We start from the raw sequence: 17,478 nt of genomic DNA, 5'->3' as shown, positions 1-17,478 counted from the left end.
ACCGATCAGCCTGCAAAAGCCGAGTGCGACACAATCGATCGCTTCTTTGTGGGAAAGGTGGAGCTAAACCCCGCCTCTCTTGCGTGGGGGAGGGGGGACAGAACGGGCGAGGGAGAAAAGCGCCTGCGCTGCTTTTGAAAACGCCGCAAGCGCACTACGGGGCCTGCCGTTTCTGCGCGTGCGCTGTTCCTTCCCTCCTTTTTCATTCCCCACCCGCCAACCTTCTCCTTCATAGAAGTTTCCCAGGCTCCAATTCTTTAGGTATCCTGACAGATTTTCTTTCAGCGTTTTAGGGCGCAACCCGATGCCCGTTTAGACGGAGAAAAGGGGAATGCTGGGAGGTGTAGGCCTTTTCTCCGTCTAAACGGGCATCGGGTTGCGCCCTAAAGCTGTTTGTATCTGTGCGTTCATCCATAGAGGTAGGAAAATATAGAGTGTCACAAAGAGACCGAACTACCGGTAAAAATTGAAAGTCGGAGTGGGGCGTCGCTCTAACCCTTGGCACGTCTAAAGGAGAAAACTTCATGTACTTTGCCGTGGAACCCCACTTCAGTTTTAGACCAAAAGCTCCAATAAGAATTGCAGTGATGCGCCTATGAATCTACCCTATCCCCGACTAACGCTCTCACTACCAACATCCAATGTCTTGCGCGTGCGCGAACCCTCTCAACGCCTTCTCGCCCTAATGCGCGTGCGCAGGATGTTCGTTCCTTCCCCTTCACATTGCGCAGGCGCAAACCCCTCGCGGATTCTCAGGCGCACGCGCCGTGGCCAACGGCTGTTTCCTTCCCTTCCTCCCATTGGTCTGTTTCCCTTGAGGGGTGGGCTTAGCGCCAAATACAAACGAAGCTTGGGAGACCCTGAATGTAGCGTTGTGTGTGTGTGTAAAGAACCGACTGGGGGTTAAAGAGAGGGTGAGTGCAATGCGGGGCTGAGGCTGCAGCCCTTCCGAGCGGCGCTGGGAAGCAAGACCTGCTGCAATCGTTGGGCTGTAAGGAATCCTGGCCTTCCTCGGCCATTTTACTTGGAAATAAGAGCTATTAGAACCTGAGGGGTTTACTTCTGAGTAAGCACATTTAAGTGAGTCCAAAATGGGGGCACTGGGTCTTTCAGGCACAGGATTAATCACTCGTCAAGAAGTTTTGAACGTTTAATTTTACTCATCTACCTTCTCTATGCAGAATCTTAATGGTCAAAGGCAATGAGGTGGAATCCCCAACTCACACTTCTGTTTCAAAGTCTGCCTATAAGTGGTGAATTGATTCTACTCAATATTCAAAAAAGTAAAAAAGAAAAAAGTATATGTTAGTTGTTGTGGGGCTAGGGAGCCGTAGTCATTCTGAATCAAGCCAATAATATTGCACCTTGATACTGCTTTTGCAGTAGCTTGGTATCCTGTAAATATGTGGCCGTATGAGTTCATCTCTGTTTCAAGTGTGATGCTCTGTTGGTCTGGTTTTGTCTATTGTACTTATTTGTTGATATGGCTCTATACTGATTTTGCTGTTTTTTGTTATTGATTTATAAGTAAAGAAAATAAATTACCCTGGAGGCTCCTCTGGTGACAAATGATAGGGTTGAAAAGCAAGTAAGGGAAAGAAACGGAATGCGTACGTTATTAGAATAGTAAAAGGTGAAGGTTTCTTTAAATTTAAATGACAGTCTTCATTGATGAAATATCATGTCCTTATGTGATATGACCATGAACTCTCCCTGATTAGGAAAAGTCACCTGAAAATATGTTTGGCAATACATATGTACATGTATGACTATCCATGTGAGGCTGAAGCAGTTATTCATCACCCTGTTATCTAGCCGGCTATTCTGGAATGGCAGGACTACAAAGCTCAAAGTAGTTTCTGGGTTACAGAGTGAGTAAGAACAGAAGGAAGGGAATATTCTCCAAAAGGATCACAAGACTGATATAGACAGGAGAGTGCCAAAAGAGCTTTCAGTCTGGTAGGAATGTAGAGGTCACAGCTGGAGCCTTGGTAACTATTTCTCAGTGTATGAGGATATGCTGGCAATTGCCTTTATATTATTTGAGCAGTGGTATACAAATTCAATGTAGATATCTTTAAGGCAGCTTAGATCAATTAAAGATATACAACAACACATAATATAAGCACCACAAAATTAAAATGAGCAGCAAAGTCTCACAGCTAGAGTTAAATGCATGGGAGAATAACAAGGCATTCATCTGGAACCAAAAATACAGCAAAGTAGGCAGTGGGTGAGCGTTGGTGTGCCACAATCGAGGTGCCACCTGCTTTGCTTCTGATGCTGGGGAGCGCCAGGAGAAGGGCTTCCAATGAATCCAGTGTGTGGGCAAGCCGTTGTGGAGTGAGTTACTTCCATCTTGCCCTGCACTTTTTCTTTTCTTAGATATTCATGATGACTCATCAACGCTTAAGCCGGGCTGAGTTTCGGCGAGCCCTTGTTAATGCGCCAGCCCGAGTGCGGGTATGTGTGCGACTGCGCCCCACTGTGGGAACTGGACACGGCCAGGATGCTCCATGTGTGCGAGGCGTGGACTCCAATTCCCTGGAGATCCTCAACTGGAGGAACGAGATGGAGACGATGAAATACCAGTGAGTTGGGCAGAGAATTCAGAAGAACCAGACTCCTCCTTTTAAATGTATAGCCCTGTAGTGCTGTGGTGGGCAATTAACTCTTCACAGGGGCCCTTTGAACTGGGCCCAGTCTGGGAGGACAGCAGCACTGGCTCTGCCTACTGACTCCCACACAAGGCCAAGGGCTCACACCCCTTCCAGTGTGACTAGCAACAGAGGCCTTACTTTAGGCACTACAGGGCTCACTATTTTTTTGCCTATTCTTTTGAACAATGAAAATGAGCAGCTGAGGTATATAATGGGGGCGGGGGGACTGCTCACAGATCCTTTGTTGCTGTTTAGGCTGCAGAAGAGGGAGAAAAAGAGACCTTTGACTCTGGCTCAGCTTAGGAGAAAGTGGCTGAGATGCATAATAGTATGTGCATATGGGAGAAGGATTTTCTTGGAAGTCTGGGGATATGTCTAGGGAAAGCAGTCCAGGGCTGGATTTGCACCCCCTCTCCCTGGTCTCCAGCTGCTTATTTTCCAGCTTTAGAAATTGCTCCACTTTCAGAGAATCCAGCAGGCCACAGCCTCACTTCTCTCTCCCCACTAGGTTTGATGCTTTTTACGGTGAGGCAGCCACTCAACATGATGTCTACATGGGGTCTGTTCAGCCTGTATTGCGTCATCTGCTGGAGGGGCAGAATGCCAGCATCTTGGCCTATGGGCCCACTGGAGCAGGTGAATGTTAAATAGTGCAAATGGACCAAATTAACACGGAGGATTTGGGATCCGCTGAAGGCTGGAATTGGACTTTGGGGTGACTATAGTTTTTATGATCTTCCCATCTTTCCTTTTCCCTCGCCAAAATGGTAGGCAAGACGCACACCATGTTGGGGAGTCCAGATCAGCCAGGGGTGATACCGCGAGCCGTCCGGGATATCTTACAAATGACCAGGGATGCTTCCGGGGAGGAGTGGAAATACTCAGTCTCCATGTCTTACCTGGAAATCTACCAAGAGAAGGTAATGGATGATTGGCAGAACTGCATCAGAAGGGAAAAGGACCCTAGCAGGTTTAGTGGCTAAGAACTATGGAATCGGGGGGGGGGGGTGTGTGTGTGTGTGACCTGGAACATAAGGGGACTGAAAAACCAGACAAGTTGGGGAGAGGATGGCTAGCAGATTGCAGTAAGGGATACTAGTGGTGGATTTGACTATTGCACCCGCTTGTCAGGTTGTGTTTAAGATTGGGCAATGCTTTTAGCCCTGGAAAGTTTGTTAATGTAACTAGGGCTCCATCCTATGACCAGTTGGTCTAGGACAGGAGTGGGCAGAAGGTAGATCTCTAGAGGTTTTGGACTTCTGCTCCCAGAAGCCCCTGCCAGCATAATCAATGGTGAGGAATACTCGAGTTGAAGTCTGAAAAATCTGGAGATCTACTTTCTGCCCATCCCTGCTCTGGGTGAACCATAGGTTGGTTGGTATTGGAGACTGGCATGGCTGGTACTCTACACACGCGTGCGTGCGCGCACACACACACACACACTTTTGCTGGGCTGATCTGGAGTAGCCCCAGACCTAATGCCTATTGATGATGTCATATGCAGCCCCTGGAGGCCTTTGACAAAGATGGGTGAAGAGCTGAAGCATGGCTGGTGGGGAGTGGGCCGAGGCCCCAGGAGTGAGCCAGAGTAGCTGCAGAGGGGAAGAGAAGAAAGATCAGAAGGGCAAGGAAAGACAGGTGGAGCACGCAGGAATGAAGTAGCCTGGAGAGGAGGAGATGAAGAAAGACAGACTGCAAGTGGAGAAAGGTCAGAGGAAGAGGTATAAGCTGGAGGAGGAGATGAAAGCAGGTGAGCCACAGTGCCCAGGAGAAAGGAGGCCTCTCTTGCCTGGGGGGTAGGGAAGAACGAGAGGAAGGCAGAAGAAAGGGAGTGGAGACCTCAGTGAGAGAGCCTCACAAGAGGGGAGCTAAAATACTCATACAGGGGCCAGGGGGAAGGCAAGAAACCATCCTCAAATAGACTTTGCAGCATGGAGCACGAGAAGCAATACCAAGAAGAATTTGCCAAAGATCTGCAAGCTGGTGCTGTGGCAATACACCAGGGTGTATCCCCTTCCTATATTCACTTCAGGAAAGGCCCTTATTGGGGTGCGTAATGTGTTTTGGGGGGGGGGCTGCGCTGGAAAATTTTCCCGTGCAAACTGGTGTAGTGTAATTTGCATCATAAAATTTTCTGATGCCCTAGAGCTGGGGCCCAGAACCTTTTTTGGCCTGAGGGCTGAATTCCATTTTGGAAATGCTCTTGGGGGCTGAATTTCAGCAGTGGGCAGGTCCAAAAATGCCAGCATATTTAACCTTAGAGCACCTACTGCTGGCAACTAAGCCTTGGAAGAAGCATTTCTACCTTTTAAAGCGTGGGGAAAAGTCACAAAAGCTGGGGCACCACTGAACAATCGGTGGTTGGGAGAAAGGGAGTGGGGTCTGAGGAAGGGGGCATGGCTGTTGTGGACTCTTGGAGGGCCAGATTTGGACCCCCAGGCCTGAGGCCATGCGCTCCTGCCCTAGAGAATGATCTGATTTAGTATGTTTATTTTCCTTGTATTTAATAAGCCACAAAGCTTTAGAAAAAAGTGTCCCACGTTAATTTTTTGTCTCAGTACACCATAAGTATTTTAGCTGGTGGGGAAACAAGCCACACTTAATGTGATTTAAATGTTATATTATGTGGAGCATGTACTTTCCTTACATCATTTAAGGAAACAACAACCAAGTCACTGAAAACTGTTGACACACTAATACATTTTAGCAACCCAAAGAACCGTGCATGATACACTGACAGCCACTGATAGACATCTATGAAAGTGGCAAGTTTGCCTAATATTTTATTTGCAGCTAGCCCTATTTAATGCTACTCATGAACTTATGAAATGGAAAATTTTCTATGGAAAAATAAAGCACTCAAAATCTTTCTGGAAAATATCTTGCCCCACGTCCCTGGACATTGCTGCCTTATCCTAGTGGAAGAGGCCGGGCTTGATCAAAAGAGCGCCCTTGTTCAAGTCAGCCAATTGCGGCCTCCATGTGGTGTTGAGAGGCAAGGGGATAGAAAGGCTGGGATTCGAGGTGCTACTTCTGCCTGAGCCACTGACGATGTGTCTCTCCCCAGGTCCTTGACCTCCTCCAGCCCTCCCTCCGTGACTTGCCAATCCGAGAGGATCGCAACCGCAACATCCTGGTGCCGGGCTTGACGCAGAGGGAGATCACGAGCTTTGCAGATTTTGAAAGCCAGTTCCTGCCCGCCAGCTCCAATCGGACTGTGGCGTCCACACAGCTGAACCAGCGCTCCAGCCGCAGCCATACCGTCCTGCTGGTCCGGGTGAGCCAGACCCAGGGCTGGCCACCATATGCCCGCCGGGCTGCCAAGCTTTGCCTCATTGACTTAGCTGGCTCGGAGGACAACCGTCGGACAGGCAATAAAGGCCTGCGCCTGAAGGAGAGCGGGGCCATCAACACCTCGCTTTTTGTGCTCAGCAAGGTGGTTGACGCGCTCAACCAGGGCCTGCCTCGGGTACCCTACAGAGACAGCAAACTGACCCGTCTTCTGCAGGTAGTTAGGAAGGAGTGTTTTCTGGAGGGGTAATGGGGCTTGAGCACTGGGGCGTTTTCCCTCCCCTTGAATTACTGGAGGCTGTTGGCTCTGATGTCAGTGGGGCGTCCACACCTCAGATAGCTCCTTTAGAGTTCTTAGTTGTTCTGACTGAAACCCGGAGTGGATTCACTGTCCCACTGATATCAGAGCCACCAGCTTCCACTGTCCTGAATTTCTTTTTCCTTTCAGGATTCTCTGGGCGGCAGTGCTCACAGCTTGATCATTGCAAACATTGCCCCCGAGAAGAGGTACTACTTCGACACCCTCACAAGCCTCAACTTTGCTGCCAAGTCCAAGCAAGTGGTGAACAAGCCCTTCACCCAGGAAACCCTGCCAGATATCGGTGAGGGGGGGAGGGGGGTTGGAGTCGACTTGAGTTCATGCACAACCAGGATAGGACAAGTTTGCTGGGAAAGAAGTAGCGGGGAGGCCAGAATTCTTGGGTCACCCAGGAATGGAGCGTGGTGCTGTGTACAAATTCCACCCTGGCCCTCCCCACATTCCTTTATCTTGGCCAGCTCTAAATATATACTAGAACTGTCCATGATTTGCTCTCTCCTCATGGACTACATCCTGCCATCTACTGCAGAAGTGGGGAACCTCTTTCAGCTTAAGGGCTGAATTCAGTTTTGGAGAACCTCTTGGGGCCACATCCCAGTGGTAGGTGGGGCCAATGACAAAAGGAGTGGGGCCAAGATACCAGAAATACAGACATATTTTAGTTTAAAGCCCTTGGTGTCTGTAACTAAGCCTTATGTGGCTAAGAAAGGTTTTAAATATCTTTCAGGGCAGAAGCCCTCCCAAGCCAGCTTACAGCAATAAAATGTTTATAAAGGGGGGGAAACTGCACAAAAGTCAGGAAACCACCCCATGATTGGTGGTTGGAGAGAAAGGGGGCATGGCCTGTTGGGAACCCTGGAGGGCTGGGTTGGGCTGGGCTCAGGGCCTGAGGTTCCCTGCCCCTTTTCTAGGCCAGTCAGTGTCCTGAGGTTAGATTTCCCCCTGCCCATTTAAGTTAGGCTGGAGGTGGCCAAGGGCTAGGCCTTTTCAGTGGCAGCACCCAGGTTCTGGAACACCTTCCTTGGGTTCATGCAGCTAGTGCCAACTCTTAATGGGTTTTAGGCACCACGTAAAAAGAGTTGTATTTGTTTTTACCTGTTACTGCTTTGAGAGGGTGAACATTTCTGCGCAATAGTTAAGTTTTGTAACTTTATATTTTTTTATTCTAATAGTTCAATGGCTATTGTATTTTTCTTTTTGATATGTGATTTGTAAGCTGACTTGAAATTATTATTTATGGTTGTCTATAGCCTCACGCTTTTCACAATTCAAATTCTTCTGAGGCGGTTTATGCACATAATAAAATTGCAGTGAACAATATCAAAAGAACAAGAAGCCATCAGGATCTTTCCCTCAGTGCAGTTGGTGGCTGATGGCTCTGGGGCGGAGCAGGGGGGGAGGGCAGCCCAGCTAGAGAAAGCGTTGTGGTCTTATTAATGCATCAGGCAAACAAAAGTGTCCTCACCTTCGGCAGTGTCCAAAAGACCTCCTTCAGACTACAGCGATGCAGGTCCAGAGGCCAAGAGACCTTGCCCAGAGGAGGAACAACCAAGCGTGGTTGAGGAAAAGCCACTCAGGTGAGGCTTCTAGTGATAAAGGGCCTAGCTGCACTTTGCGGTATGGTCATATTCCTTCACGCCATTTTGGGAAAATAGCCACCCCACCCTTGAAACGGTGAATTGAGGAGGAAGTACAGCTCCAGCTGGTTTGTCAGAAGAGCTAGGTGGGACTTGGTACTTCACCTCTGATCTCTCTCTCCCTCCCCCTCCCCACCAGTTCTTTGCTGCCTCTGGAGAATCTTCAGCCAGCTGTGGTTGAACGGCTGCTGCGGTTAGAGGCCTTGGAAAAGGAGCAGGCTGTGGCCGGGAGTCGCACGTTGCCTCTCCTCAACACACCACGCAGGGAGCGGCTGGGCATTTTGAAGCTGCTGGACGAGACTCGGCGTGAGCTGAAGGTGAAGGGTTTGGTGTTTGCATTCCCTCATTCTCCTCCAGGGACATGTGTTAGTGGAGCTCAGGGTCATTCTCTATGTTCCATCATGATCTCTCAAAGAATAAGGTAGGGTGTGGGTGGGTTTGCAAGTAACGAGAATTTCCCCGCAGGGCTTATTGTTGCCGTGGCAGCCATTTTGACTGTTCAAGCCACGGTGATGGCATATCATAGCTTCTTGTTATGTGCGAACCTGGAGAGGGTGGGTTGTTGGGGTGCTTGACAAGCCAGTCGCAACCCTAAAACAGCCCATGGGTTCTAGATGGTTTGTCAAGCACCCCAACAACCCACCCTCACTGGGTTCGCATGTAGTAGGAAGTTGCAGTGGCTTGGACCGTCAAGTTGGTGCCTGCAGGCACTGCAACCCACTGTGGCTAATAAGCCACGGTGGGCTGCAGTGATTGTGTAAACAAGGTTTTTGTGTGTGCTTTCTTGGCTGATTGATTGGCTGCAGACCTTTTTATGGTGGGGGGGTTGTTTTTCAAAATGAGCATTGACAAAAAACTAGTAATAGGTGCCATCTTAGCAGAGGGTAGCCCTTCTGCTTTCACACAGGCAGGAATGCATCTTCCAAGATGGTGCCTGCGCAATAAGTGCCCCCCACCCCCCGAAGCACCCATTGTTTCCATCATATGCAAATTTATTTGACTGAAAGACACGATCAGCTAATCAATAAATATTCCTTTAATTCAAGGGTGGGGAACATGTGGGCCCTCCAGATGTCTGTGAATTGTAACTCCGGCCAGCATAGTCAATGGTGAGGGCTGATGGGAGTCATAGTCCAACATCACCTGGATGGCCACATGTTCTGTATACCTGCTTTACTGGAGTAACAGACCTCTCCCCTCCTCCATCCCCCCTCTTCCACCTGCAAGGCCACCAACAGACTCTGTTGGGATGAGGGGAGGAGCCTAAGCAGCTATTTGTTGTAGCAGGCCAATGGAACAGGCCCTCTTGACCTGTTTTGGGTTTCATTCATTGCCCTATAATTGTGGAACTTCCTCTTCCTTGGAGGCTTTCCAGAGCCTTTTCACAGGTGTTTTAAGGAGATGGGGAGTGCAGGGAGATAGAGGGCAGAGACCGTATTAACAGGAAGCATATGCACAAATGCAGTTACTCATACTTTGTTTCAGCTGGGGAGGAAGACTGAGGGGTTAGGCTGAAAATAGCAGAAGTAGCACCAAGTGGGTACTGTGGGAGCAGGTTCTGATATAAATGAAACTGTGTCCCCATCCCATGTCTCATGCTGAGCACTGATTCATATGGGAGTGGCCACATAACGATGGCGGTTCATACAGTTGGTGCCATGATGTGGTCCTGGTTGGGCTGTGAGGCCGAAGTTAGCCACTCTTGTTTCTGGAAGTCCTCACATGGAGTCTGCGCCTCCCCAGTCGCCTTTCCACCCCCCAATTTAAATCATCACTTCACATCCCCGTCTCCCTGCAGAGTCTAAAAGAAAAGCAGTTGGAGATGGAAGCCAAGGCTTTGCAAGAGAAAAACCGTGCACTTGCCCCACGGGTGCCAGCCAAACCCCGAAAGCAGGCAGCAGTTTTGCCCCTCCAGCAAGGTAAGAGGACTGGAGTGGGGAGGAGGGTCTGGAAGCCAGGATTTCCTTCCATCTCACAAGGTCTTGGCTTCCCTTCTCTTCCTATCCAGTGCAGACCATTGGAGAGACTCAGGAGGAAGAGGAAGGCATTGTCATCATAAAGCAGAAGAAGGGAGGCCGAAAGAGAAAGGTGTGTAAGGGGATTTGGGGGTCCGTCTTGCTGAATGGGGTGGTGGTGGAGGTGGCAAGCAGAGTAATTTAAGAGATTATATAGATCACTTTCCTACCATTTAGGATGGTCGTTGAGGCAGTTTACAAACTGCAGAGGTAGGAAGAGGCTTCCACCTATAGATCAGGGCTGTGGAACCTCCCCCCTGCCCCATGTTTGAGTCCAGCTCTGATCATCCCTGACCATTGGCTATGCTGGCTGGGGCTAATGGGAATTGGAATCCAACATCTGGAGGGCCACAAGTTTCCCAGCCCTGCTGTGGAATTTCTACCCTAGAACAAATGAACAGCCTCCTTCAATGACTGAAGTCTACTTGAGTTCAGGCTGCCTCAGCAGTACAGCAAACCCTCTCCAAAAGTGACCGCCCTCCCCCAAGATCAAGTTGGGAGCAGAGAGCAATATCTGGGTCTGGATATCAGGGCTGCTCCTGCCACACACACCCATGCCCCATTTTAATAAGTTTAAATGTGAGATCTGGTGGGAAGATGTTGGGAATAATTTCTTAAGGGGTCTGAAAGAGGGCGGCTTTGCAGATGTCCGACTGTCTGAGCTAGACCAAAGTCTTGGACTGGCAGTCTCCGATCAAATGTAGGTCCTCCACAATGCGTGCACAGCCTCATCTGAGTCAGTGGTTTTCAAACTTTCTGTCTTCAGTCAACACTTCCCATATTGCTGTGTCTGTGCCACGTGTTGCAGAGGATCCTTGGGAACAGTCTAGGCTGGAGTTTACTCTGAATTGAGGCAGGGCACTAGCCAGGCCTGTGGGACTGCCTCATCTCCTTGTGCAAACTGGGAATTGTCGTTGGGAATACAGGTGTGCAGTGTTTGCTCCAGGGTTGGGGGGGGGGGTCCTGGGGCAAGATACCCTCAGGAAGGCCCACCTCCTCCTATTTGCCAGCCCTCTCCCTCCGTCCTTGATCTATACAGCCACCCGGAGGTGCATGCGGGGCATGCCCTGTCCCCTCCTTCTCGCCACTGCTTGTGTGCCTGGAGGGGGCAGGTGAACAGGTAGCATGGCAAGGAGAGGCTCTAGGGGTTGGCAGTGGGGCCCTGAAGGGGTGTGGGCCTCGGCAGTTGCCCAGTGATGCTGGCCCTGCATCCCAACACATGTCAGGCAGTCGAAGGTGGCACTAGGCAGTCAGTCTTCTGCAGAAGCTTCTCCACCATGCCTGACCTCACTGAGGAGCCCCCAGTTTAAGGTACCATGGAACTCAGGTGGACAACACTGCTCTCAGCTGTAGCTCCTGTCCTTGATGCTGGTAAGCGGTGGGGCCAGTAACGGAATCTAGGTGGAAGAGCACGGGGGGCCGATCAAGAAATGGCCCGAAGAAGCTGCTGCAGCATCTAATAACCCCCTTCTTCCTTTCCATGTTTGCCCTTCAGGCTTCAGCCCTTAACTCTGAAAATGAGGCTCCCCTGGAGTGGGAGATGGAGGTCCGTCCGGATCTGCTGACTCGTAGCAAAGACAACATCCTGGCCCTCCTGAACATGGGCTCAGTGAAGGACCTCATGGCCCTCCGCCGGATTGGCAAGAAGAAGGCTCAGCTCATTGTGGGCTGGAGAGACCTCTACGGCTTGTTCGAGAAGGTATTTGGGAGATGCAGGGAGTAACCCTTCAGGCAGGAAGCCCTGCATGGCCTGCCTTAATGTGTGATCCAGGCCTGACCCGGGGTCGAAGCACCAGGGTCTGATGGGCAGAGGGATGATCTTGGATTAATCCCATGTCGACAGTTAGCATATTGCCCAGCCTTGAGTATGGGACACTGGCTCGTCCTCTGCTCTGGGAGCAGAAGGAAAGAGGTACCTAGTCTTGTATGAAGACAATAGCCCTGCTGGATCAGACCAGAGGTCCTCCTAGTCATCCATCCTGTTTTGTGGCAGTCCAGATGCTTCTGGGAAGCCCACTGCCTGGTGTGAAAGGAAGAACTGTCCTCTATTGCTGTTCACCCAGCAACTATAATGCCTTTGACCATGGAGGTTCTACCCAGGCATGATGGCCAATAGCTGTTGACAGACCCATCCACCTGCATTTGGGCTCATGGCCATTGTTGCAGCTTGTGACACTGAAGCCTATCAATTAACTAATTATGCATTGTGTGAAGTGCCTTTTGTTGCTGTTGTCTGTCTTGAATCTAGAGCACATCAGTTTCACTGGGTGACCATGATTGCAATGGGGCAGCGAAGGCTTTTCCACTTTCTCCATAGCATGCATAATGTTGGTCTCCCTCCAGTGAGTGAGAAGGGGTGGGGTGTTTTGCTTAAACTGGAAAACCTACCACTTCTACTACAAATTGCCTCTGCTGTATGCCCACAGCATTTCACTTTTGCCTGGGACCACAAATTCCAGGTTGCGCACCTAGTTTATGGTAGTGGCATTGACCCAAATCCTGGTTATCCCACTGGGCTACCTCCATCCAGGTCTGCATCATTCTTCAAGGTTCTTATCCTTTTGCTGATCCCTAGATAGATATGTCTGCCTCCTATATGATATAGGCAGCTGCGTGATACCAAGATGTTTCTCCTTCCTTCCTTTCCCCAGATAGAGGACCTCGGAAAAGTTCATGGCATCTCGGCCAAGCAAGTCTCTTCTTTTCTGAAGGTGTGTATTCAATTCAGTTTGCATTACAGGACAGGTGCGTAGTCTGTGACCCTCCAGATGATGGTGGACTCCAACTCCCATTATCCCCACCCAGCAGGGGCGATGATGATGGGAGTTGGAGTTGAATAACACCTGGATTAGAGGGGGTGAGAAGCTACTTTTTTCTTTCTTTTAAAAAATGGGTTTACAGTATGGCATAGCATGAAGATTTATTCCATCCTATACATACAATTCAAAAATCCATCTTATTATTTCCAGAAGGATATTTGTGTTCATTTGCAGCAGAACCAGCCAAATGTTTTGTGGCAGCTTAAAAGTTAGCAAATTTATTACACCATAAGCTTTTTCTGGAGGAGTGCCTGCTTCATTAGATCAGGAGAAGGCAACTTGTGGCCCTCCAGATGTTTGGACCTGCAACTCCCATTATCCCTCACCATTGGCTATGCTGGTTAAGGCTGATGGGAGTTGTAAGCCAAAACATCTGGAGGGCCACAAGTTGCCCGCTCCTGCATGAGATGGATGAAGTGTTACAATGATTTTTCTCTGTACCAGTAGAGGGTAAGAAAAACCATTGCTAATGTAATGCAAAGAAGTACAGTAACCTTGTATAGAAGGCCAGAAAAGTTACTAGCTCAAAACAAACTTTTACTAGCTTCTTTGCAGACTAATAAAACAACAATCCTGGCTTCTACCAGTGGGCTGGCAGACAAGGGATGGATCTCTTTGTCATGTGCCAGTTCACTGCCTTTGCCAGCTGGCTGTGAAGGAAAGAGTTGCCTTCCCCCATGACCAGCACAGAAATCAAGGAGCCTGGCAGAGTGGGCTGCCTCCTCTGCAAGCCCACTCATTCACCTGGATAGAATTCCTCATCACTTATGGTGGCCAGGCAAGGAAATGCATGGTTGAGGTGCTGTCTGTGATAATTCTATGTAAAACAATGTAACCAATGCCCATGTTTGCATGTTATAGAAGCCATGAATCCTGGCTTATTAAACCACGATGTGTGTGAGCAGTATATGCATGCAGCCCATTCGCTCCTGCTTCACTTGAGCAGGTAAATCAGGACCTGTGAATTAAGCACAGCTTCCTGTTAAATCTGAACTATGGTCAGTTGCTCCCAAACAGGCCATGATTGGAAGCCAGCTTTAACACAGAGTTTGAAGTTGCCTTATAAGCCCTGGCCTGTTTCAGTTCAGTAATCCATAGTCCTGAATTTGGACACACTGGGCCAGTTTGCACATCATGGTGGCAAATGTGGGTCAGTCAGCCCACGATTTGCGGGTATGTGCACTGCGTACAAGCTGCTTCCAGTTTGAATAAACCTATGAACGGCCCATTCATCAGTTATCATGACATCTGAACCTGCACACTCTGATTGATAGTTTAACTCTGGGTTGTTTAACCCATAAACAAACAACAAATCATAGGTTCTTTATGAAAACTGGAGGTGGCTTGCATCCCTGCAAATCGTGGCTTATATAACTCACGATTTGCCACCATGACATGCGAACCAGGTCATTAAGAAAGCAATGCTTAATTGCAGCTTCCTGGTTTGTCTGCTGACTTGTGTGAAAGGGGATGGGGGGAACAGGCTGCCCGCTCCAGTACACTGCTCATGTACATCATGGTTTAGCAAGCCATAATGAAAGGCTTGCCATGAAGTGTAAACACAGACAATGTAATCTTATATAGACTTATTAATGGGATGTGTAAAGTGAATAAAGTGCCACACGACTCATTGTTTATGAGTACTAGCTTTTTACAGCTACATTCTCAGGGTGTGGTTTTGAACTCTTAAAGTGAACAGCTGATTTCAGTCACTTTCAACAGGATGTGGGCACACCCGTAGTCTCTGCCTTGACTCTGCTTGTCCTAGGGGACTCTGGGTAGTTCTGCCAAGCGAGATGTTCTCACCTTTGGGCTAGTCTGTTCACTCATCTGAATCTTGAAATGGACAGAACCAAAATGATCATGAGTAGAAGTGGCTGAAAAGATTAGGACTCCACTCTGCTTCGAAAAAAAGACACCAGTGGGACAGCCTGTCCACCCCTGTATACCTGTGGAAGGCCCTGCAGGATCACAGCTAGCGTTGTTTCTGTTGATAGTAGGTTCCGAAACAGGATGTTTTGGGGACAGCCTTGGATCTGCTGGATCCAAAGCATTCTCATGCCTCTGATCAGGCCCATTACCCATGGCAGCCTGGAGTCTTTTTTCCTCCCATTGAAACAAAACAAAACAAAAAACCCTGAATTGTCACAAAAGTAAGAGAGGAAGTAAGTTATGCCCTGGCTGGCATGAACTGGCAGTGCTTGGGAAATGGTGGGTCATCTGTCAGGGCACTTGGGGTTGCTTTCTTAGGCTAGAATCAGACTAGACCCATTGAAATGAATGGGACTTAAGTTAGTCATAACTAACAAGTCCCATTCATTTCAGTGGGTCTACTTTAGGTAGGCCTTTAGTTGGATTCTACACATAGTCTTTTTTTGTTTTCAATATTTTTACCCCACCTTTCAACACTATAGTTTTCAAGTTTCAGCTAACATCAGTTTTTAAAAACACAACTCAGCAATAAACTATCCAAACTAGAGTTATCCAATTAAATAAATCTTAGATGATTAACTTCATGGGTTTTAGTTCTGCTGTGGAGGGAATGTCTCTTAAGATAGTGTTTGCCATCTACAGTTTTTATTTAAGTCATTTTTCATTTGCTGACTGATTGGAAGCCTTTCTTTTTAGTTAACAGTTTGATCAAATTAAACATTGTAGCCGTATAGAAAACAACTTCAGACAATACAGCCATAGAAAAGTAGGGTTGGAGGGGGCCTATAAGACCATCGAGTCCAACCCCCTGCTCAATGCAGGAATCGAAGTCAGAGCATCCCTGACAGATGGCTGTCCAGCCTCATCTTGAATGCCTCTAGTGTGGAGGAGCCCACTACCTCCCTAGGCAATTGGTTCCATTGTCGTATTGCTCTAAGAGTCAGGAAGTTTTTCGTGATGTTCAGCCAGAATCTGGGTTCCTCGAACTTGAGCCCATAATTCCGTGTCCTGCACTCTGGGATGATCAAGAAGAGATCCTCTCTGTGACAACCTTTCAAGTACTTGAAGAGCGCTATCATATCTCCCCTCAGTCTTCTCTTCTCAAGGCTAAACATGCCCAGTTCTTTCAGTCTCTCTTCATAGGGCTTTGTTTCCAGTCCCCTGATCATCTTTGCTCCCTCCTCTGAACCCTCTCCAGCTTGTCTGCATCCTTTTTAAAGTGTGGTGCCCAGAACTGGACACAGTACTCCAGATGAGGCCTAACCAGTGCTGAGTAGAGAGGAACTAGTAGTTCACGGGATTTGGAAGCTATGCTTCTATTAATGCAGCCCAAAATAGCATTTGCTTTTTTTGCAGCCACATCACATTCAGCTTGTGATCTACAACAATTCCAAGATCCTTTTTGCTTGTAGTGTTGTTGAGCCAAGTATCCCCCATCTTGTAACTGCGTTTGGATTCTTTTTCCTAGGTGCACAACTTGGCATTTATCCCTATTAAATGTCATTCTGTTTTCTGCCCAGGGCTCCAGTCTATCAAGATCACTTTGAATTTCTGTCTTCCAGGGTATTAGCTATCTCGCCCAATTTTGTGTCATCTGCAAATTTGATCAGCATTCCCTGCACCTCCTCCTCCAAGTCATTAATCAAAATGTCGAAGAGCACTGGGCCCAGGACTGAGCCTTGCAGTACCCCGCTCGTTACCTCTCCCCAGTTTGAGAAGATCCCATTGATAAGCATTCTTTGAGTCCGATTCTGTAGCCAACTGTGGATCCACCTGATAGTTGTTTCATCTAGCCCACTTTGAGCTAGTTTGCTCATCAGGATATCATGGGGCACTTTGTTGAAAGCTTTGCTGAAGTCGAGGTATATTGTGTCCACAGTATTCCCACAATCCACAAGGGAGGTGACCTGATCAAAAAATGAGATCAGATTCATCTGGCAGGATTTGTTCTTGACAAATCCATGTTGGCTTCGAGTAATCACTGCATTGTTTCCAAGGTGCTTACAGATGGATCGCTTTATAATCTGCTCCAGAATTTTCCCTGGGATTGATGTCAGACTGACTGGTCTGTAGTTCCCAGGTTCTTCCTTTTTACCCTTTTTGAAGATAGGGACAACATTAGCTCTCCTCCAGTCACCTGGCACTTCACCCATCCTCCATGATTGCTCAAAGAGAATAGACAGCGGTTCTGAGAGTTCTTCTGCCAGTTCCTTCATTACTGTAGGGTGCAGTTCATCTGGCCCTGGAGATTTGAACTCATTCAAAGTAATTAAGTGTTCCTTGACTATATGCCGATCAATCTCAAGCTGCAATCCAGCCCCTTCAGCCTGTACTTCGCCTTTGCCAGGGGGGTCATAGACCCTCTTTGGGAGAAGACCGAGCCAAAGTAGGAATTGAGCACTTCTGCCTTTTCTTTGTCACCTGTTATCATTTTGCCATCCTTATTTAATAGTTGAACCACCATTTCTTTCCTCTGTCTTTTACTATGCATGAATCTGAATAAAGCCTTTTTGTTGCTTTCATTATCCGTCGCTAACCTCAGCTTGTTCTCAGCTTTAGCCTTCCTGACACCATCCCTGCAATTCTGTGCTACCTGCCTGTACTTTTCCTTTGTTGCTTGTCCTTCCTTCCACTTCCTATATGTGTCCTTTTTTGTTTTCAGGTCATCTCTAAGCTTTTTGTGAAGCCACATTGGCTTCTTCTGTTGTCTTCCACCTTTTTTTCTTGTTGAAATTGTGCCTTTAGAATTTCCTTTTTTAAAAACTCCCACCCATCTTGGACTCCTTTTCTCATTAGAGTCACTTG

General features: G+C 48.2%; 1 protein-coding gene across 4 annotated transcripts in view; it reads left to right on the top strand.

Annotated features, from left to right (window-relative positions):
* The first annotated feature begins 866 nt into the window (after positions 1–866).
* The window catches only part of KIF22 (kinesin family member 22), a 31,806-nt gene continuing 15,194 nt past the window's right edge, over positions 867–17,478 (top strand). The window contains exons 1-12 of one of the 4 annotated variants that reach the window (XM_084805824.1): positions 867–1,080; positions 2,386–2,591; positions 3,169–3,296; positions 3,432–3,580; positions 5,728–6,168; positions 6,400–6,553; positions 7,745–7,847; positions 8,047–8,224; positions 9,706–9,826; positions 9,916–9,995; positions 11,418–11,621; positions 12,574–12,633. In XM_084805824.1, coding sequence (XP_084661950.1) covers positions 2,392–2,591; positions 3,169–3,296; positions 3,432–3,580; positions 5,728–6,168; positions 6,400–6,553; positions 7,745–7,847; positions 8,047–8,224; positions 9,706–9,826; positions 9,916–9,995; positions 11,418–11,621; positions 12,574–12,633 — 1,818 coding nt within the window. In that variant the 5' untranslated portion in view covers positions 867–1,080; positions 2,386–2,391. The remainder of the gene's footprint in view (positions 1,081–2,385; positions 2,592–3,168; positions 3,297–3,431; positions 3,581–5,727; positions 6,169–6,399; positions 6,554–7,744; positions 7,848–8,046; positions 8,225–9,705; positions 9,827–9,915; positions 9,996–11,417; positions 11,622–12,573; positions 12,634–17,478) is intronic. The other 3 variants (XM_084805820.1, XM_084805821.1, XM_084805823.1) reach the window with 3 other exon arrangements.

This window comes from Heloderma suspectum, chromosome 6 (assembly GCF_057233095.1).
Source record: "Heloderma suspectum isolate Gila_16-S chromosome 6, 16-S_ref, whole genome shotgun sequence".
In the NCBI taxonomy this organism is placed as follows: Eukaryota; Metazoa; Chordata; class Lepidosauria; order Squamata; family Helodermatidae; genus Heloderma; species Heloderma suspectum.
The sequence above is the reverse complement of the archived record's forward strand: the minus strand, read 5'-3'. Positions and strand labels throughout refer to the sequence as shown.